Genomic DNA, 19946 nt, shown 5'->3' on the forward strand with positions numbered 1-19946 from the left:
TTGAGTCAAACTCTTGATTTAAGGTCAGGTCATGATCTCATTGTTGTGAGGTCAAGTCCCACGTCTTCGAGCTCTATGTTGAATGTGGAGCCTGCTTGAGATTGTCTTTCCTTCTCCCCTTCCCCTGCTTGCTCATGTGCGTGTTCTCTCTCTCTCTCTCTCTCTCTCTCTCTCTCTCTCTCTCTCTCTCAATTAAAAAAAAAAGAAAAAGAATGATTTAGAAAAGTTAACTGGTAATCAGGTTAATGGGTGAAGATTATCCCTAAAAAAAATACCTCTTGGGGATTTCAACTCCTGGTTTAACATCACTTAATCTAAACCTGGAAAATGAAGGATGCCAACATTTTCTAAATCATATATTACCAGATTTATCTGACTGTATATTTTATATGAACATTTGTACATCTCAAGTTACCCCTAATAAACTACCTTCATAACTGAGATTAAATTATGTAAAAATTAGTGCAAACATGAACTTGTTTTTGAAATCAGAAGGTTGAGTTAAATTATTAAGTTTCCTTCTAGTTCTAATACCTTGATATTCTGATTTCTGTAATTGCTATAATGCAATTTGAATTCTTTGAAAGAAAGTTATAAAACAATGTTAAATGACAGTAGTATAATTTTCCAAAGCAAGCCAGGAAACTTGGGTTCTAAAGCTCACTGTTATTTACTAGAGTAAAAAAAAAAAAAAAACCTGGAAAGTATTTTAAAATCTACCACAAAAGGGGGTGAGGCAATAATATCAAATGGTTTCAAAGCTTACTTGTGTTCAACCTTTAAAGAACAGCTAATTCCAACATTATGAAACTATTCCTGACCCTAGAAAACTCCATAATTGAAATTAAAAATATACTAGAGGGAATCAATGGCAGATTAGAATATGAAGAAGAACAAATAGATGATCTGGAAGACAGGGTAGTGGGAGGCAAGCAAGCTGAACAGCAACGAGAAAAAAAATAATACAAATTAGAATAGCTTATGGGAATTCAGTGACATCATTAAGCATAATAATATTTACATTATAGGGATCCCAGAAGAAAAGGAGAGAGAAAAGGAGGCAGAAACTTATTTAAAGAAATAATAGCTGAAAGATTCCATAATCTGGGTAAGGAAATAAACATCCATGTCAAAAAGGCACAGAGAGTCCACAATAAAATCAACCCAAGGAGGTTCACATCAACACACATAATAATTAAAGTGGAAAAAAATAGAGAATTTTATTTTTTAATATAATTTATTGACAAATTGGTTGCCATATAACACCCAGTGCTCATCTCAACAAGTGCTCTCAAAAGCAGCAAGAGAAAATAGTTACATACAAGGGAAACACCATGTGTCTATCAGCTGAGTTTCATCCAAAACTTTCCAGGCTAGAAGGGAGTGGCATGGTATATTCAAAGTGCTGAAGAAACAAACAAACAAACAAACAAACCTACAACCAAGAATACTCAGCAAAGTTATTCAGAACTGAAAATGAGATACAGAGTTGCCCAGATGAACAAAAGTTAAAGGACTTCAACACCAAAACTGAATCAAGAAGAAATAGAAGATTTGAACAGACCAGCTAGTAACAATGAAATTGAATCAGTAATCGAAAAACTCCCAACAAACAAAAGTCCAGGACCAGATGGCTTCACAGGTGAATTCTACCAAATATTTAAAGAAGAATTAATACCTATTTTTCTCAAAATTTCTAAAACATAGAAGAGGAAGAAGACTTTCACATGAATTCTACAAGGCCAGCATTACACTGATAACAAAACCAAATCAAGACACTACAAAAAGAAAACTATAGGCCAATATCTCTGCTGAACAGATTTGCAAAAATCCTCCATAAAATATTAGTAAACCAAATCCAACAGCACATTTAAAAAATAATTCACCACGGGGTGCCTGGGTGACTCAGTTGGTTAAATATCTGACTCTTAGTTTCGGCTCAGGTCATGATCTCATAGTTCCTGAGTTCAAGCCTCACATTGGGCTCTGTGCTGACAGTACAGAGCCTGCTTGGAATTCTATCTCTCCCCCTCTCTCTGCCCCTCCCCTGCTCGCTCGCTCTCTTTCTCTCAAAAATAAATAAGTAAACTTAAAAAAATCATTCACAATCAAGTGGGATTTATCCCAGGGATGCAAGTGTGGTTCATTATTCACAAATTAATTAATATTATACATCACATTAACAAGACAAAGGAAAACTATATGATCGTCAGATGCATTTGACAAAGTTCAGTGTCCATTCATAAAAAAAACTCTGAACAAAGGGAAACTAGGGGGAACATATCTTAACATAAAGGCCATATATGAAAAAACTGAGAGCAAACATCATACTCAATGGTGGTAAACTGAGAGCTTTTCCTCTAAGATCAGAAACAAGGCAAAGATGTCTACTCTTACCACTTTTATGCAACATAGTGCTCCATGTCCTAGCCACAACAATAAGGAAACAAAAGGCATCCAAATTGATAAGGAAGAAGTAAAATGCTCAGTATTTGCATATGACATAATACTGTGTATAGAAAACCCTTAAGACTCCACCAAAAAACTACTAGAACTGATGAGTGAATTCAGTAAAGTCACAGGATACAAAATTAATACACAGAAATCTGTTTCATTTTTATACACTAATAATGAAGTAGCAGAAAGAGAAATTAAGAAAATGATCCCATTTACAATTACACCACAAATAATAAAATACCTGGAAATAAAATTAACCAAGGAGGTGAAAGACTTAACACTCTTAAAACTATAAAACAGTGATGAAAGAAAGAGCACTTAAGCAAATGGAAAGATATTCCATGCTCATGGAGTGGAAGATCCAATATTGTTAAAGTGTTCATACTACCCCAAACGATCTATGGATTTAATGCAATCCCTACCAAAATACCAACAACATTTTTCACAGAACTAGAACAAATAATCCTAAAATTTGTATGGAACCAGAAAAGACCCTGAATAGCCAAAGCAATCTTGAAAAAGAAAAAGCTGGAGGTCTCACAATCCCAGATTTCAAGATCTACTACAAATCTGTACTGAGGAGTATGGCACTGGCACATAAAGAGACACATAGATCAATGGAACAGAATGTAGAGTTCAGAAATAAACCCACACTTCTATGGTCAATTAATCTATTGCAAAGGAGACAAGAATATGCAGTGGGGGAAAAGACAGTCTTTCCAACAAATGGTGCTGGGAAAACTGGACAGCAACATGCAGAACAATGAAACTGGACTAGCTTCTTACACCACACACAACAACAAACTCAAAATGGATTAAAGACCTAAATGTGTGACCTGAAACCATAAAAGTTCTAGCAAAAAAATATAGGAAGTAATTTCTTTCATATCTGCTGTAGAAATATTTTTCTAGATATGTCTCCTCAGGCAAGGGAAATGAAAGCAAAATTAAACTATTGGGACTACACCGAAATAACAAGCTTTTGTCCCATGAAGGAAACTGTCAACAACAAAAAAGGGCAACCTACTGAATGAGAGAATATATGTACAAATGTTTTATCCGTTAAGGGGTTAATGTCCAAAATATAGAGGGATATTATACAACTCAAATCCAATTAAACTGTGAGCAAGGGGCCTTAATAAACATTTTTCCAAAGAAAAGGTACAGATTTCCAGCAAACACTTGAAAAGATGCTTAGCATCACTAATCATCAGAGAAATGCAAATTAAAACTACAATGAGCTGTCACTTTACACTCGTCAGAATGGCTAGAATCAAAAAGACAAGAAATAACAAGTGTTGATGAGGATGTGGAGAAAAAGGACCCTTCATGCACTGTTGGTGGGAATGCAAATTGATGTAGCCTCTGTGAAAAACAGTATGGAAGGTCCTCAAAAAATTAACAAGGGATGGGGCGCCTGGGTGGCTCAGTTGGTTAAGCGTCCGACTTTGGCTCAGGTCATGCTCTGTGCTGACGGCTCAGAGCCTGGAGCCTGCTTCAGATTTTGTGTCTCCCTCTCTCTCTGACCCTCCCCCGTTCATGCTCTGTCTCTCTCTGTCTCAAAAATAAATAAACATTAAAAAAATTAAAAAAAAATTAACAAGGGAATTTCCATATAATCCAGTAATTCCACTACTGGGTACTTATCCGAGTAAGACAAAAAAGTAAATTGAAAAGATATACGCACCCCTACATTTATTGTAGCATTATTTGTAATATCCAAGATATTGAAGCAGCCTAAGTATCCATCCATAGATGAGTGGATAAAGATATATCCACACACACACACACACACATGTGCGTGCACACACACACACACAGATGGACCTAGAGGGCAGAATTCTATGTGAAAAAAGTCCGAGAAAGACAAATACCATATGATTTCACTTATACGTGGAATGTTAAAAAAAACCAAATGAATAAACTAATAAAAAGCAGAACTAGACCTATAAGTACAGAGAAGAAACTGGTGATTGCCAGAGCAGACCGGGGTGGGCAATGAATGAGTTCATGAGTTGGAGCCCTGCTATGGGCTCTGCAGGGACAGCACACAGAGTGGGCTTGGGATTTGGTCTCTGCCTCTCCCCCACTCGTGTGCACGCACTTACTTACTTGCTCTTTGTCTCTCTCTCTCTCTCTCTCTCAAAAAAATAACCAAAAAACAATATTCATAGCAACTTTGATAATGATAGAAAAAACTCTGGAAACAACCCAAACATTTAGCAACAGAAAATGGATAAAGTGTGGGGTATGAAACCATTGACTAATAAATAAAAATGAACAAATGATAACATTATGCAACAATTTGGATGACTCTTAAAAGACTATAATGTCGAGACAAAGAGGCAAAACCCAAAAGAGCCTCTTACATTTAATTGTATTTACATACAATTTAGAAACAGGCAAAACAATATCATATTGTTTAGGAATGAATGCTTAGGTAGCAAAAATAGAAAGAAAAGTAAGGATGTGATTACCATAAGAGTTAAGATATTATTTCAAAGATGGGAGAAAGAGGTCTGTGACATTGACAGAGCACAAAGGAGGCTTCTACTCGATCACTTAATATTATTATACTGTACAATTATGTTTGATGCACTTTTCTCCATGTGTGATATTTTAGAATTTGTTTGAGTTTAAAGCACAGAATTATATATATATATATATATATGTGTGTGTGTGTGTGTGTGTGTGTGTGTGTGTATATATACATATCAATTTATAACAACATGGTTAAAGGAAATTCTTATGTATGACTGCTCAGATTTCTGTGTGCACAATTTTATATGATTTTTCACATAAATAAGGAGATATGGAATAGAATATATAAAATATTAGTTTAACCTGGGGTGAGAGGAAACGGAGGAGAGGAGAAGCAAAAAAGCAAGGTGTTCATGTAAAAAAAAGTATGCATGATATATTCCACTTATGTGTGGTTGTGTATGTAGGCATGTGTGTGTACATATCATGAAACTATTGAAACTTGATCATTAAGATATTAGTGGGAGTCCTGAGTTTAATTTATATTTATCTATATTGCTTGCAAATTTTTACTGTAAAAATGCATTGCATGATTAACCAAAGGAAAAACCACTTTATCATGTAGGAGAAGAAAAGCAGAATCTGGAATTTTGGACAAGAATCCAGTGTCTAAAAGAGTTAATTCTGTTGGAGAGATTTTTAAGATTTCCCCATATTGACAGTATACACACATGCATAAACCCATTTTCTTTTTAGTTAAATAATTTAAGTACCTTGCCCAAAGCTTAGAGATCAGGGAGGTAGAAATTGAACACCCAGGTTTGTGTGATTCTAAATTTCATGTTCTTTTCATAAAACAAGCACCAGTAGGAAGGAGACCCCAATCCTCTGATGAAATAATTCACGTTGAATGGATAGCAAAAGAGAAAAACCTCAGAATAAGGTGATTTATAGATATTTGTATCTAATAGTTCAAGGTATTTTAAAGTGGTTTTGGAAGTGAAAACTCTTTCTAGGAAAGAAAGAAGCTAAAGCACTGATGTTCTCCTCCTTCCTTAGGACTCCTTGGAAGACACTGGGGAAGGCATTAATGACTTAGTGTCCTCACGGTTTTCGGCAAACACCCACAGTCTAGCAAGTGGCTTGTCAACCGTAAGCATTTATCTAGCCTGTGACTGGAAGTTTCTTCTTTCTCTTGTTGATTTTCTGTACTTTTTTTCAAAGGAGATAGGAATGTTCTTGGGAATATGTGTGATAGTGAGTTAAACGTCATTATAATCACCTGCTTGCCTTTTGGCCACAGAAAACTTTTTGGTCTAATTTTGTATGGGTTTTTCCTTCCCTCTCCTTCCATGGTCCTTGCCCAGTTTTTAAAACATCTTCCCTCCCCAGTTCAGGCTCTCATCACCTCAAACCTATAAACTATCATAGTTCTCTGCATACATTTATTTCCCTGCCCCCGTTCTCTCAATTTCCCAACCGTCCACCATGCTGCTGCTAGTCGTTTTCCTCAAATACATACCCAGTCGGGTTTCTCTCCTACTCAGACACTGTCCATAGCTTTTCACTGCCTGTAGAATAAAGTCCCTTCTTACTTTCATGTTCAAGGCTTTGCTTGAGAAGTAGGCTTTAGGAGCCCCCGTGTCCTCATATCCATCTATGTGTATATGCCTGTAGGTCTTTTTTTTTTGCTTCTCTGATTTCTGTCTGTCGCTCTAATACCCTTTTTCCTTTTGACCTTTGGGCGACTTTCTTAAAGAGTTCTCCGGCAGGCTCTGACAGGAAGTGGACCTACCTGAATGTCCCTGATGCTGACTCAGACACTGTGAGTTTTCAGTCTTTCCTTTGCCTTCTTTCCAACCATACTTCACAAATTTCATGGTACAGGAAATCTGATAAGGTGGGCACATTTTCCAGCATTTATCTTTTCCTGCCTTGTGTGTAATTAACCAGAGTTTCTCTTTAAAGGGTAAACAACATTATCAGAATCCAAGTAGTCCAAGGGAAGAAAAGATCATTAAACATGAGAACCTGAGTGCCAGTCAAAAGACACATGGTTCAAAATGATTTACCATTTATGAAATCTCTTTGAAATGAACATCTCTATTTTAAATCACATTAACTTGGTTAAGAGCATACCGGTTGGTTAGGAGCAAAATTGCCTTAATTTCTCCCAAGCTCCAACATTTGTGGGTTCCTTACATTTTCTTCTATCTGTAGGGTCCCCCTGCTTACTGAGGACCTTTTTGAAAATGTGGCTACTGAGGGATGTGATGTCGACACAACTTAGTGGGGAGGTCCTCAGACTAAAAATCTGAAGATCTTGCTTCCTGCCTTGGCTCTGCCAGTAATTTATGGAGGCCAGAGTTTCATCTTCTGTAACAGGGAATAGAGGCGTATTCTTGAAGCCCTTGAAAGTCAAAGCATAGTCTATGCACCAGCAACATCGCATCCCCTAGGGCAGAGACTCTCACACTGTCCATTCACAGAACCCCTAGTGATTCTTTGATCCTACTCCTGAGCCAAAAATAACACCTGACCAACCCATGTATCGAGTAGTTAGTGATGTGAAATGTTGGGGTCTGGGAGTGAACAGCCAAGAAAGAATTCTTGAGATGTCTTTGGTGGAAAAAGGTGGTTTTGTGGAAGCACAGGGACAGGCAGGAAGAGCTTTCTGTGGGCAGAAAGAGCTGCACTGGGGGTGTGAGGAGTGGACTGGTTATATACTTTCAAAGTGGGAGGGGGTGAGGGATAGTATAAGCCTCTAAGGAATTTGGAAGCAAGATTTCCGGGACCTTGAGGGGCTAGCTGCTGTGAAAGGTAAGGGTATTTACATAGTCTAGTAAAACCTTAGTCACGAGACCCTTCAGATGTATACCAGGGGGCCGTATGCTTGGAGGATGATTGCTAACATGTATCTTGCAGGGAGAGGGGGAGCGGTGGGTAGAGATAAAGGAAGTTTCCAAAGGGATTTTTATGTTAGAGACTTACAGGGTCCTGGAGGTCAGGCTGATGTCAAGCTAAGGTTGCCTTTTGCCTCTAGCAAAATATTAGCATCAAGGCAGTTGAGTTCCTGGAGGAAAGTCACCCTGCCTGTCTCAGACTTGTCAATGGGCGGAAACGGAAAATTTAATTTTTCCTAGATTTCTTTTGCCTTTGTTCTCCACATTGGTTAGGTTAAAAAACTTAATAAGCACTGCAATGCTAACCACTTAGTAGACAGGTGGAACAATAATACACATAAATTGAAAGAAAAATATTTTTATTCCACTCTTAAATAGCTCTTATTCCTTACTAATGGGATGTGGTTGCCTGTTGGGCACTTCACAACTTGTCAAATCTTGGACTCTGATTGAACAGCACCTCTTTTATTTCCTGTTCCACATTGATTTTTATGCAGCACTTTTTTTTTTTTCACGGCAACTGTCAAAAACTCAGCTTCACACCGTTAGGACTTACCTGAAAAGAATAAATTGTGATTTAATGTTGACATCGTGAACTACCGTAAACAGTTTGCACCGTGTCTGATAGATGTCGCTGTGTTTCCCTTGAAACTTTAAAATATCCTGTACTGCCCCTGTGCATGTGCTGTGGTACTCTGGGATGCCTCAGTACACATTTTGGAAGCTGTGGGCCTAGGCGTTTGTGAGAAAAGCAGACTCTCAGACCCCACTGGGGACTAACTGGACCTGAATCATCATTTGACAGAGATCCCCAGGTGATTTATGTGCAATTAAAGTTTGAAAAGCACTGCTCAAAGCCACCTGTTATTATGAAAAATTTGTTTCATTTTAGGACTGGGCAAGACAAATTAGATCACTCACTGGCTCTCTTGAAATTATCATTTTTAAGTAATCATGGAATTCTTAAGCCCTAGACTCCAGCTGAGAAGAGATGCTAGCCACGTCACCCACATCCTGTTCTTTGATCAGTCTCTACTCTGAGTAACTAGAGGAACATGATGACTTTTGTTAGGCATATCTGAAAAGTGGGAAGCCTGGGCTCTCTTTGTACTTACTATAATCCTTCCCACCAGTTCACAGACAGGGCTTTTGAAACTACTGGGTCACTCATGAAAGCCTTTCAACTGGTCTCTTGTGACAGTTGTGTTGCTAAGATACAGTTTGGGCACTAAAGGATACTTTTGTTACATTTAATTTAAATATGTCCCTTGCCATTTATTCATTCTGGTAGATTTGGACTGTTTTTCTCTCACATTTTATTTTATTTGTTGGTTGGTGTGTAATTTTTTTGCTTACTCTTCGATTTTGTGGGTTGTTATTTTATAGAGGTTTACAAAGTTCTGGTCTCATACTACCCATGTGACCACAACAGCTGCTCAGGGAATTGACAACAGCCAAGGGTATATGATGTTCTTCTGGCCTGCCCTTGTTAAAGCTGCAGTTACGGCTTCCCAGAGACTGATGGGATGCTCTCTGGGGGTGTCAGAGAGGAAACCTTGTGTCTCCTGCTAGCACAGAATATATGAGCTTTTCTTTGTCCTGATGGATGCATTCTAGACCTTGAAGTAGACTGACCTTGAGTCTACCAGTGAGAAAGGTGAAAGCTACATGAATCGGGAGAGGATGTGAGATTGGAAATGCCTCAGTGACCCCGTATTCATTAGAAGTGAATAAACAAAGGCGATTTGCCACCCAGAAAGGCAATGCTTCCCTTCTCAGCAAGTTTCCTGCCTTCCTTACTAATGCTCCTTAAGTCTTCTTGTCCCTTCCCAGGCTTGGACTTTATACAATACCAGAAAAACAAGCAAAACAAGTGATTTTTGCTTTCTTCTCTCACCCTACACCTTCCTGCTCATTATAACGAATAAGAATTGTAATTGAATGAAGGGGGTGGCTTCTGTGAGGAAACAATGAGAATAACACTGGACACCTGTCTTCATCTCGTTTATTCCAGACCAGCCTTAACAGCATGATGAGTGTTTACAGTGAAACAGGAGACTATGGCAACGTGAAGGTCAGTGGTGAAATCCTTCTTCACATCAGCTACTGCTACAAAACTGGCGGGCTCTACATTTTTGTCAAGAATTGCAGAAATCTGGCCATAGGAGATGAAAAGAAACAGAGGACGGATGCGTAAGCATAGAGCATATTCCTCAGACTCTTTCAATCACTGCTTCCTTTGTCAGTATGTGTGTTTTTGTTTCAGAAGACTCTTAGCATTCCTCTTGATTTGGAGCCTTTTCAGGAGGTTGTCCCTTTTCTCCTGTGCTACACTTCTAGATATTCTCTTAGGTGTACATATAATGATTTTGTCCATGATTATCTGAGTTTTTAAAAAGCTGTTAGTCACCGTGATTCAGGACTGGCACATTTGTAGTTTACGCAGAGGCAGCTGTTTGAGATAGAGGCTGGCTGACACATGGGCACACCCCAGGATGTGTGAGTGTCCTGTTCTGGGAGAACCTCCAGAGAAAATCACCAAGCTGTTAACCCACTTGAACGACTCAAAAGGACAATTTTGAGGCTCTCAGGATTCCAGGTATCAGCTGGGAGGCAGATGGGGACCATGACACATTGGAAGGGAACTAGATGAAAGATGTGTCAGTGCTTCCCAAGATCACTGCCAGGTTTGCTGGTTTACTAGGAGGACTCCCAGAACTCCACATGTAGTGATAATCAGCAAAGAAGAAAGGCATATGGTGAAGTTCTAAAGAATCCAGGCTTAAACCTCCAAGTGTCCTTTCCCACTGGAGTTACACAGGATGTGCTTAATTTTCCCAGCAACAAGTTATGGCAGCATATGTACAATGTTGTCCACCAGAGGAGCTCATTTAGAGACTCAGCTGGTCACATACCAAAATTCCAGTGTCCCAGAAGGAGAGCAGGTGTTCTGCATAAGCCATATTATTTTTACACATAGTTTAGTCACAGTGAGCCCCTTTATCTGTTCTGGAAGTGATGAGAATCCTCCCGGAATCCAAGTTTCCAGACGCCAGCCAACCGCTAACCTTGTGAGCAAGTGTTTCTAAGGACAGCACAATGAGGCCTGCTGTGTTATGTTACCCCTTTCCTTCATAATAGGTGACCTAGGTTCAATACACAACTCAAAGAAGCTGTTTCCAAGTGTCTTAAGATCAGAGAATAGTTTGGTCTACCTACTTCCTCAGCTAACTATCAGCGGGCTTCAGGACCAATATAGTCATTTAGAGTAGCATGGAAACAGGTCATTTAGAGCTCTGGTAGATGTGCTTCACCATCTTGTACGTTGAAGTCTTGTACATTTCTAAGTCTGCCTTGACTTGGATGCCCCCGCTCCAAGAGACTCCTGGGATAGCTCAACACAAGGTGTTGGGTAGAATTGTTATTGTGACATCAGGTTATGATTTCCTATTTGTTCTTTTCTGTCATTTTCCTTCATTTGCCCATCACCATTGATTCCACTCATCTAAGTCCTAACATCTGAATGGAGAAGAATACAACCCTGTGGTATTTTCTGAGACCATTGATCCTATAAATAGATGACATTTATTGAGTAGTATAATATGTCAGCTCCCTGTACGTATCAACCAATTTAATTCTTAGAATGCTATAAGTTACTGTTACTATCCCAGTTTTCCAGATGAAGAAACTGAGGCATAGAGAGGTTAAGTAATTTCTTGAGTTTACCAAAACCAGTGAGGCATGGAGTGATTCAGACCTAGTTGGATCGACTCCAGAGCCCACACTATTTATCACTATACTACTTTTCTCTTATTGAAGGTCCAGAGTTATATTTTAAGGTGTCCTGCTGTGCAGACTATATTCTCTTTGGGTTTCTCATGTGTGCTGGCCTATTCCCTTCACCTCTTTTATTCGCTGAAGCCCCTATTTCTTGCAAAGTAAAAGTTTCCCAATAATTACTTTCATGTGTTATCGTTTGCAGTTATGTCAAGTCGTACCTTCTTCCTGACAAGTCCAGAAACAATAAACGCAAGACCAAGATCAGAACAGGCACCAATCCAGAATTCAACGAGACATTAAAGGTAAGTACGTGCGCTCTCATATTAACTCAGGTGATACTGTTCACACCCTCATTGGGTTTAAAAGTAACTTCGGAGGATTTGCATGTCCAGGTGTAAATATCTCTTAGAAAAGTAGAATGTGAATAAATGAGTGTAATACCCTTGGCTTTCCTGACAGTTCTTGGAAGAGAACAACTGTAAATCGCTCTTACTCTGCTTATTTCTCTGCTGCTGCTAAAGTTACACCTTAAGTAAATATGATCCAGTGAAATTACATTTGAGCTGGTGCATCTTGTCTAAAAGACATTTCACACTTGGGAAAGCTATTTTTTTTCTAGTTCCCCTTAAGAGGAGTTTGTCACAATTTTGACACTAATTCAGGAAGTCACTTTGTACACACTCATTGTTCTGCTAGCACAGCATGAATATGTACTGTTTCTTGTGAGCTTTCAGAATTTGGCTAAATTTAGGCTTGTGGGTAATGAACAGTGGAGGTGCAAGGTTGGATTTGGCTAGTCTCCAATCCTAGAGACATTACTTTTCCCCATGGGCTTCTATGTGACAACCCCTTCTCTCACCCTGGGCCAATCTAGCCTGGTAAGAACGATCTGAGGAGACTGGAATGTAGAAGTTATTGCTAGTTGCAGGGAAACTTATCGACCTTGTGCCCAGAGTGATGGAGTCAGAGTCCACCATAGCGGGAAATTGGTGAATGGGAACATCCATCAGTGGGGTCATGTTTAGAAGCAGGAGCCAATATGAAGATAGATGAAAATGAGAATGAATGAATATAGGCAGGGGGTGAATCCAGTGGCCATAATAGGATAGCAAAGCTGAGCCCAAGCAGAATAGATAGAGTGACCTGGCAAATTCAGGAAGCAGGAAGCCAAGGTTAATCATGTCAGGAAAAGTAAGGACAGGTAAGGATGTAAATCCAAGATCAAGAAGAGGTCTGAAGTGTGTCTCAGGCGGTAGTTGCAAGCAGGAGATTTGAGGGTGTGTAGGCATGAGTCAGTGGATAATGTTCTGCTGGAAAAAGAAAAGCTACCCCAGTAATATTTTCTTTCTGCTCAGTCTACATATTTGTCTATTTATTCCTGCGCTTATGCTACCCTTTATGGAGTTTGGTGTTTGCAAGTTTCTCACTTATTGTAGACTCTGGGTCTGTAGTTCTCTCTTGTCCAGCAAGAGAGCAGATGCAGGATTGAAATGTGAGAGAGGCTAATGTCCCAGAGGAGAAAAGTGCCCAGAGTAAGGGTCCTTGCTCCGTTTTTATTAGGATCAGAAGGCTTATATGCTAACTAATTTGGATGTAAATTAAAAAAATAAAATAAAATTGAAAATAAAAAAAAAAGGAAGGCTTATAAGCCTGATGGGTGTGCACAAAGAGACAATGAAACTGTGAACATTAACTCATGGGCATGGGGGCAAGGGGGTTTTGAAGATATGTGGTGTTAGGGGTTTGGGTCAATACAAAACAAAATTCTGGTGCTGGGCATAAGGTTGTTTATAGCATACATGAGGCCCCACCTGTTTACCTAAACTGGCCTAGGGCGCAAGAAAGACCCAGCATGCTACCTCAGGGCCAACAAGGCACCTTTCTTTTGCTAATTAGCTCCACTCTTGGCAACTTTGCCCTGCTGGGGTCTAAAGTCCTGTTTACCTGTTTACCTATTTTGGTCCTTCCTTCCTGTGAAAGCAGCTTTCTGCTGTTGTACTAAATTGGGAGGCGTTTCCACCCTGAATTCCTAATCTTGTTTACCTCAGTTTCATGCTTTCATCCTGAGGCCTTTCTATTCCTATATCTTTGTCCTATACTGGGGGACTTTGCCCTGTTTACCTAATCTTGTTTCCCCAAACTTGGGTGTGTTCATCCTATGACTTTCTAATTCTTTATGCCTCGTTAACCCATCAGTGCAAGCTCAGGGAATTCCTAAGCTTATTCCCCACACTCACTGACACCACTTTTCTGGATTTGGGGGTTCTCATTATGAATAAAATAAAAGAAGTTGGAGGGCACCTGAGTGGCTCCATCGGTCAAGTGTCTGACTTCGGCTCAGGTCATGATGTCACGGTTCATGAGTTTGAGTCCCTTGTCGGGCTCTATGCTGACAGCTCAGAGCCTGGAGCCTACTTCAGATTCTGTGTCTCCCTCTCCATCTCTGCCCCTCCCTTGCTAGTGTGCTCTCTCGCTCGCTCGCTCTCTCTTTCTCTCTCTCTCTCAAAAATAAATAAACATTAAAAAAAAAGGTTGGAGAGTTGATATGTCAAACCTTATGCTTACAGAGTAGATGTTGGAAAAATGATTAGCAAATGAAACCCAAGTAAAACTGGAAAGGAGACAAGCTTCATCACTTATTAATATATTTGAAGTTTACTGACTTTGTCCTCAATGATTTTCTGAAATATCTTTCAGCGCGAGGTCTAACACAAAATCAGTTTATGGAATAGAACCCCAGTTGTAGCGTAAACAAAGAAAAATAAAGTTTTTGTGTTTGTTGTTCATATTATAACGTTATAATGCATATTGTGTATGCATTATATATAACGTTGTTCATATTATAAGGTTCATAATGCATATCCGAAAGATGGTGGAAATACATTTCAGCCCGTTGTAGAATTGGGCAGAGCCCTCCATGTGGAGTGTGATGTTGTGAATCTCATTTGCAGTACACCATCAGCCATACCCAGCTGGAAACAAGAACTCTGCAGCTCTCAGTCTGGCATTATGATCGATTTGGACGTAACAGCTTCCTTGGGGAGGTGGAGATTCCTTTTGACTCATGGAATTTTGAAAATCCAAGTGATGAGTGGTTTGTGCTTCAGCCCAAGGTAGGAAATGCTTCCAGATTAATTAAACAGTTTTGCAGTGAGACAAGTTATGAACAAAATTGATGTCATAGGCCTAAAGAATCTGAAGACTTCTAATATTCAAGTGATAATCTGAACAGGTTAGTGCAGCTAATTTTGGAATAATAAAATAAACGTAAATCTGTTCCTTGGAACTCCTCCTTTAATACAGACTGTATAATGCACGTCACATCGTCGTGTATATTATTAATTTGACTTGCTAAAAATGTATTCATCATTTGAAGGTCTCCATGGATAAACAAAAGGAACGCATTATGTGATCCTATCATAATAGAAAGTACTCAATTTCACATAAGCAAAAACAGATCTATAGAGCCAATCGGTATCAAAGCATTCTCTCTATTCCTGATTCTCCACTATTCAGACAGACCGAAGCAGGAGTGATCTTGCCTTGGCTCACATAAGGAAGTAACCAGTAGCTAAAGTATCTGGTTTTCTACATTCCCACTTTTGAGATTCATAACCTAGGTCTTGAGTTATATTCGGAAAAGCCATCTTAAAGCTGATTCTAGAAATTAAGTGCAATATAGCATGTTCTGAACTAGACCAGCAGTACCTTGGATTCACTCTATGCAACGGAGTCTCTCTACAGTAGTTTGTTTTTTTTTTTTTAACATTTATTTATTTTTGGGACAGAGAGAGACAGAGCATGAACGGGGGAGGGGCAGAGAGAGAGGGAGACACAGAATCGGAAACAGGCTCCAGGCTCCGAGCCATCAGCCCAGAGCCCGACGCGGGGCTCTAACTCACGGACCGCGAGATTGTGACCTGGCTGAAGTCGGACGCTTAACCGACTGCGCCACCCAGGCGCCCCTCTACAGTAGTTTTTTAAGTCAAAAGTGAGATTAAAAAAAAAAGGTCACATTTATGTAACCAAAGATTGTTCTTTATATACAGAGAGGCAAAAAGAACATGATGATAAAGAGAGTAGACTCAAATCAGACTTTCTGGGTTCAGTCCTGGCTTCGTGACCGTCTGTGTGACCTTAGGCAAATTATTTAACTTCCCAGGCTTTGGTGTTCTCATTTGTGATACAGTAATTGGATATATCTTACTGGGACGTCGTGAGGCTTGAAGAAGCACTCTATATGATGCTCACAGTACTGCGTCAGGCACATTTTAAGCTCTCAGTCAATGCTAGGTAGTATTTATGTTACATTATAGTCCCTATGTTGCAAGTGACAGAAACCCCAGCTCATACTGCTCAAAAAATAAAAGGAAATTATTGGCCAGTGATTATCAAGCATGGCTTGATCCAGATGCTCAAATCTTATCAAGGCCCTGGACACTCTTGGTCTCGCTTCTGTCTGTCGGCTTCATTTTTTAGACCTCATGCAGTTGGCTTCCCTCACTGGTTCCAGTATGCTTCTCTTGGCCACTACAACAGCCTCTCATGCTTGCACCACACTGTCCAGGAGAAGAAAGATTTCCTACTCCTCCAGCAGTCCAACCAGTGCCCGGGGCCTGGTTCTCATTCTAATTACATCAGTTGCCCATCCTAAGCTAATTGCTGTGGCCAGCTGGGGAGGTGGGGTACATCAGCTGACTTAAGACGATCAGAACATACTCTGGTCCTGAAGGTGGTATTGCCCCAAAGGAAATCTAAAGGAATGGTGGGTGAGTGGATGCTAGACAGCAAAACATGCATTGATCATCATCAATAGCAGCACTGTCCACAGCTAAAGGTACAACAAACATTGTGAGATAAGTGTCATTATTTCCGTGTTATGTGTGGAGATTGAGGCTCAGAAGTTACATACAGCTTTCTGGTGGAGTTTTATAATTGTAGACCTTAAGCTTGGTGTGAATAATTCATGGAAAATCTTCGGGAAGTATATTTGGGCTGGGGTAAAAGTGATAATAAAATATAATAAAAGTCCTTAAAATAACTGCAAGCCCATGACTCACATAAATATGATAAAAATAGGAAGTGCAATATTAACAAGAAATAAGTCCACAGTAGAATTAGCATTCCCCTGACATGAACTAGGGGAAACATTTGGTCATTACAACACTAAGTCTCTTGGAATTGAATGACAAGCCCTACAATAAAGGATAGCACTTAATCTGACTTCACAGTCTCCTGTCACTTTCTTCCTTTTGTGCATAATGGGTGATCACCATAGACTCTTAAGTTAGAAAATGTTCGAGACATTATGTGATGCAGGACACAGATGAAGGACAAGTAACATTCATTTCAATACATAAAATTGTCTGTCATAAATTTAACGTTAAAACACAGAGGGGCTATTTGGAAAACAGCTTGGAGGCTTCCAGACAGTTGCCTAGAAATGGTTGAAGGATGTGCACTGGGGTGCTATCTGAGCTCTCCCAGGCATCCTCTGTGCTCAGGGACCAACCACTTTCCATGGCAATCACCTTCACATTACCACTGAGTGATTTCACTTTCTATCGTAAGGGAGAAGTAGTTCTCTGAGCCTGCTCAAAAGTTCTGATTGCATTTAATGTCTTTCCAGAGAAAGGAGCTCTGACTCCTCAGTCCTCTACCAGGTCGCCTTGGATTTCTTTCACCATGACTGTTAGGAGTTTTGTCTCCAACAGCTTTCACCTGAGTCTCTGTTTAGAAGCCTCTCCTCAGGCTACTGTAGCTTTTTCTCACGTGAGCAGAGAGTCAGAAGCTCCTAGGAGCTTACATACGCCCTGCCACAAAGCAACCCTTTACCAATAACTAATAGATAGGGGAGTCTGAAAGCACAGTTAATTCCCTGAGAGCGGTGGGTGGGGGGCAAAAGGAGTGGTGCCCCAAGGCATTACTTAGACTCTACAGCTTTGCTGCCGGATCAGGTTATGCCCTTGCCTGGCTTCCTCTCCTTCCCTGACCTTTTTCCCATCGCCCCTTGGCTGGTCTATCCTGGGAGCAATTCTTTTGTTGAGTGCTTTATTTTTATTTTTTATTTTTTAAATTTAAATCCGAGTTAACATAGAGTGTACTAATCATTTCAGGAAAAGAATTTAGTGATTCATCACTTGCATATAGCCCCTAGTATTCATCCCAACAAGTGCCTTCCTTAATGCCCCTCACCCCTTTAGCCTTCTCCCTGCCCAACACCCTGCCAGCAACCTTCAGTTTGTCCTCTGTATTTAAGAGTCTCTTCTGTTTGTCTCCCTCTCTGTTTTTATCTTATTTTTGCTTCCCTTCCCTTATGTGCATCTGTTTTGTATCTTAAATTCCACATATGAGTGAAATCATATGATATTTGTCTTTCTCTGACTGACTTATTTCGCTTAGCATAATACGTTCTAGTTCCATCCGTGTTCTTGCAAATGGCAAGATTTCATTCTTTTTGATCACCGAGTAATATTCCACTGTGTGTGTGTGTGTGTGTGTGTGTGTGTGTGTGTGTGTGTGTGTGTACACATATATATTTATACACACACACACCCCATTTTCTTTATCCATTTATCAGTCGATGGACGTTTGGGCTCTTTCCATAGTTAGGCCTTTGTTCACAGTGCTGCTATAAACATAGGGGTGCATGTGCCTCATCGAATCGGCACTCTGGGAGCAATTCTTAAGAAGTCACATGCATAAGAATGCTCACTTCAGAGTCAGCTTCTGGGGAACTCAATATAGTTCACGTCTCTAATCCAGATCATCTTTCTCTGCAAAGAAATAGATGACACCTATGGATACATATAAGTGTCTCTGACATGCATAGAGGAAAGCCCGCAGAGTTGGCCTCGCTTAGGTGCCATGCCTTCCAGAAACGGGGAGGGCAGGTGCACCATAACTCTGTACACTGCCTCCTGTCCCTTAGTGGCCTGTCCTCAGGAGGAGCTGGGCTCTGTGTGGGCTCTGTAGTTACAGCTATGAGAGATGTCACTTCATTTTCAGTCTCCTGTCTCAGACGCTTCAAGGCAGTAGTCACTTCATCAGCTGTACCTACAGGATGAGCAGCCCGGAGTCTTGATGTTTTCTTGTAGATTATCCAGCTGAGGAGGTAAAGTGTAAGCTGCAGAGAACCAATTTCTTTAGTGATAGAGGATCAGAATTAATAGTCCTTTAAAGCATTTGGAAATACTGACATCCTTTTGCAGTGGGAATACTGGAAGGACAGAGTGCCTTATTTCTTATTGACTCTGTGTTAGTGAAAGTCCCTTGCCACCTGCCTTTGTCTTTGCTAGGTCTTACAGCACTAAGCCGGTGAGGAGGCTGGTGCAGACAGAGAAAGAGCTCAAGATGTCACGCGTACTGTAAAGTAGTTTCACAGTATAACTTCTATTTCACTGCATGACATGAGCTTGTTTATTAGCTGTAACTCATTATCTTTCTGAAAGGCATGTTAGGTAGTTAGACAAGAAGTGTTTGTCAGTATGAATTGCCTTTCATGTCTTCCCAGAAGGTGCTATTATAAAAACAAGGAGCTTTGAAAACCAACAGCAAGCTCAAGTGTTTTCCAAGGAAATCTTCTCTGTTCTGCCTTCAGGCAGAGAGTAAATGTAAGTTCCTGTGAAATTATTACCTAGCTAAAAGGCTCTCTCTGTATTTGGCAGTTTGGGCAGACACTTGTCCATAATTTATTACCACCACCTTACACCTATAAATGTACTAGAAACTCCGCTTTCAACTCTGATGGAATGTGGATCTCTCTCTCTTTTCAAAACGCAGACGATAACAGGTGTTACCTGATGACGCCACACCCCTGCTTGGTCCGCTGCCTTCACTGGTTCCCAACTGCTTATGGATATGGTTTGAATAAATCCTAACCCATCACCCTGGTACTTAGTGGCCCCTTGATATGGCCCAGCCTTCTGTAACAGAGGAGGATGCCAGTGCTCTACCTATACCCCCACATTCATGCCTATGTGGTTCCCCATGGCTTTCATTCACATAAGCCAACACCTGCCAGTCTTTGTAGGCGAGGAGCCAGCCCTTAAGCTGCTGATGTAGTCTTGGTCTGTGGGAGCGGAAAGCCAGAGCAGCCTGAGTAAGTTTCCTGGAGGTTGAGGGCAGAGCCCTTGATCAGTAAGTGATGGGTGAAGGAACATACATAATAAACACTCTGATTCCCTTGTCTCTGGTTGAGACAGCTCTGACATGTGATCTGTCTTGTCTCCAAAGCTCCCCTGTGGAACTGAGCAAGTTGCTCACCATATAAAACTTTGCCTGATATCACAGCCTTCTTAAGTCTGTCTTCATTTTGTGGTCCCA

The 19946-nt window shown here is 40.2% G+C and overlaps 1 protein-coding gene across 1 annotated transcript in view; it reads left to right on the top strand.

Annotated features, from left to right (window-relative positions):
• The window catches only part of SYTL5 (synaptotagmin like 5), a 109598-nt gene that overhangs the window by 76492 nt on the left and 13160 nt on the right, over positions 1-19946 (top strand). The window contains exons 9-12 of the mRNA XM_043570446.1: positions 5998-6090; positions 9856-10034; positions 11824-11923; positions 14573-14734. Coding sequence (XP_043426381.1) covers positions 5998-6090; positions 9856-10034; positions 11824-11923; positions 14573-14734 — 534 coding nt within the window. The remainder of the gene's footprint in view (positions 1-5997; positions 6091-9855; positions 10035-11823; positions 11924-14572; positions 14735-19946) is intronic.

The sequence above is a fragment of the Prionailurus bengalensis genome, chromosome X (genome assembly GCF_016509475.1).
Source record: "Prionailurus bengalensis isolate Pbe53 chromosome X, Fcat_Pben_1.1_paternal_pri, whole genome shotgun sequence".
In the NCBI taxonomy this organism is placed as follows: Eukaryota; Metazoa; Chordata; class Mammalia; order Carnivora; family Felidae; genus Prionailurus; species Prionailurus bengalensis.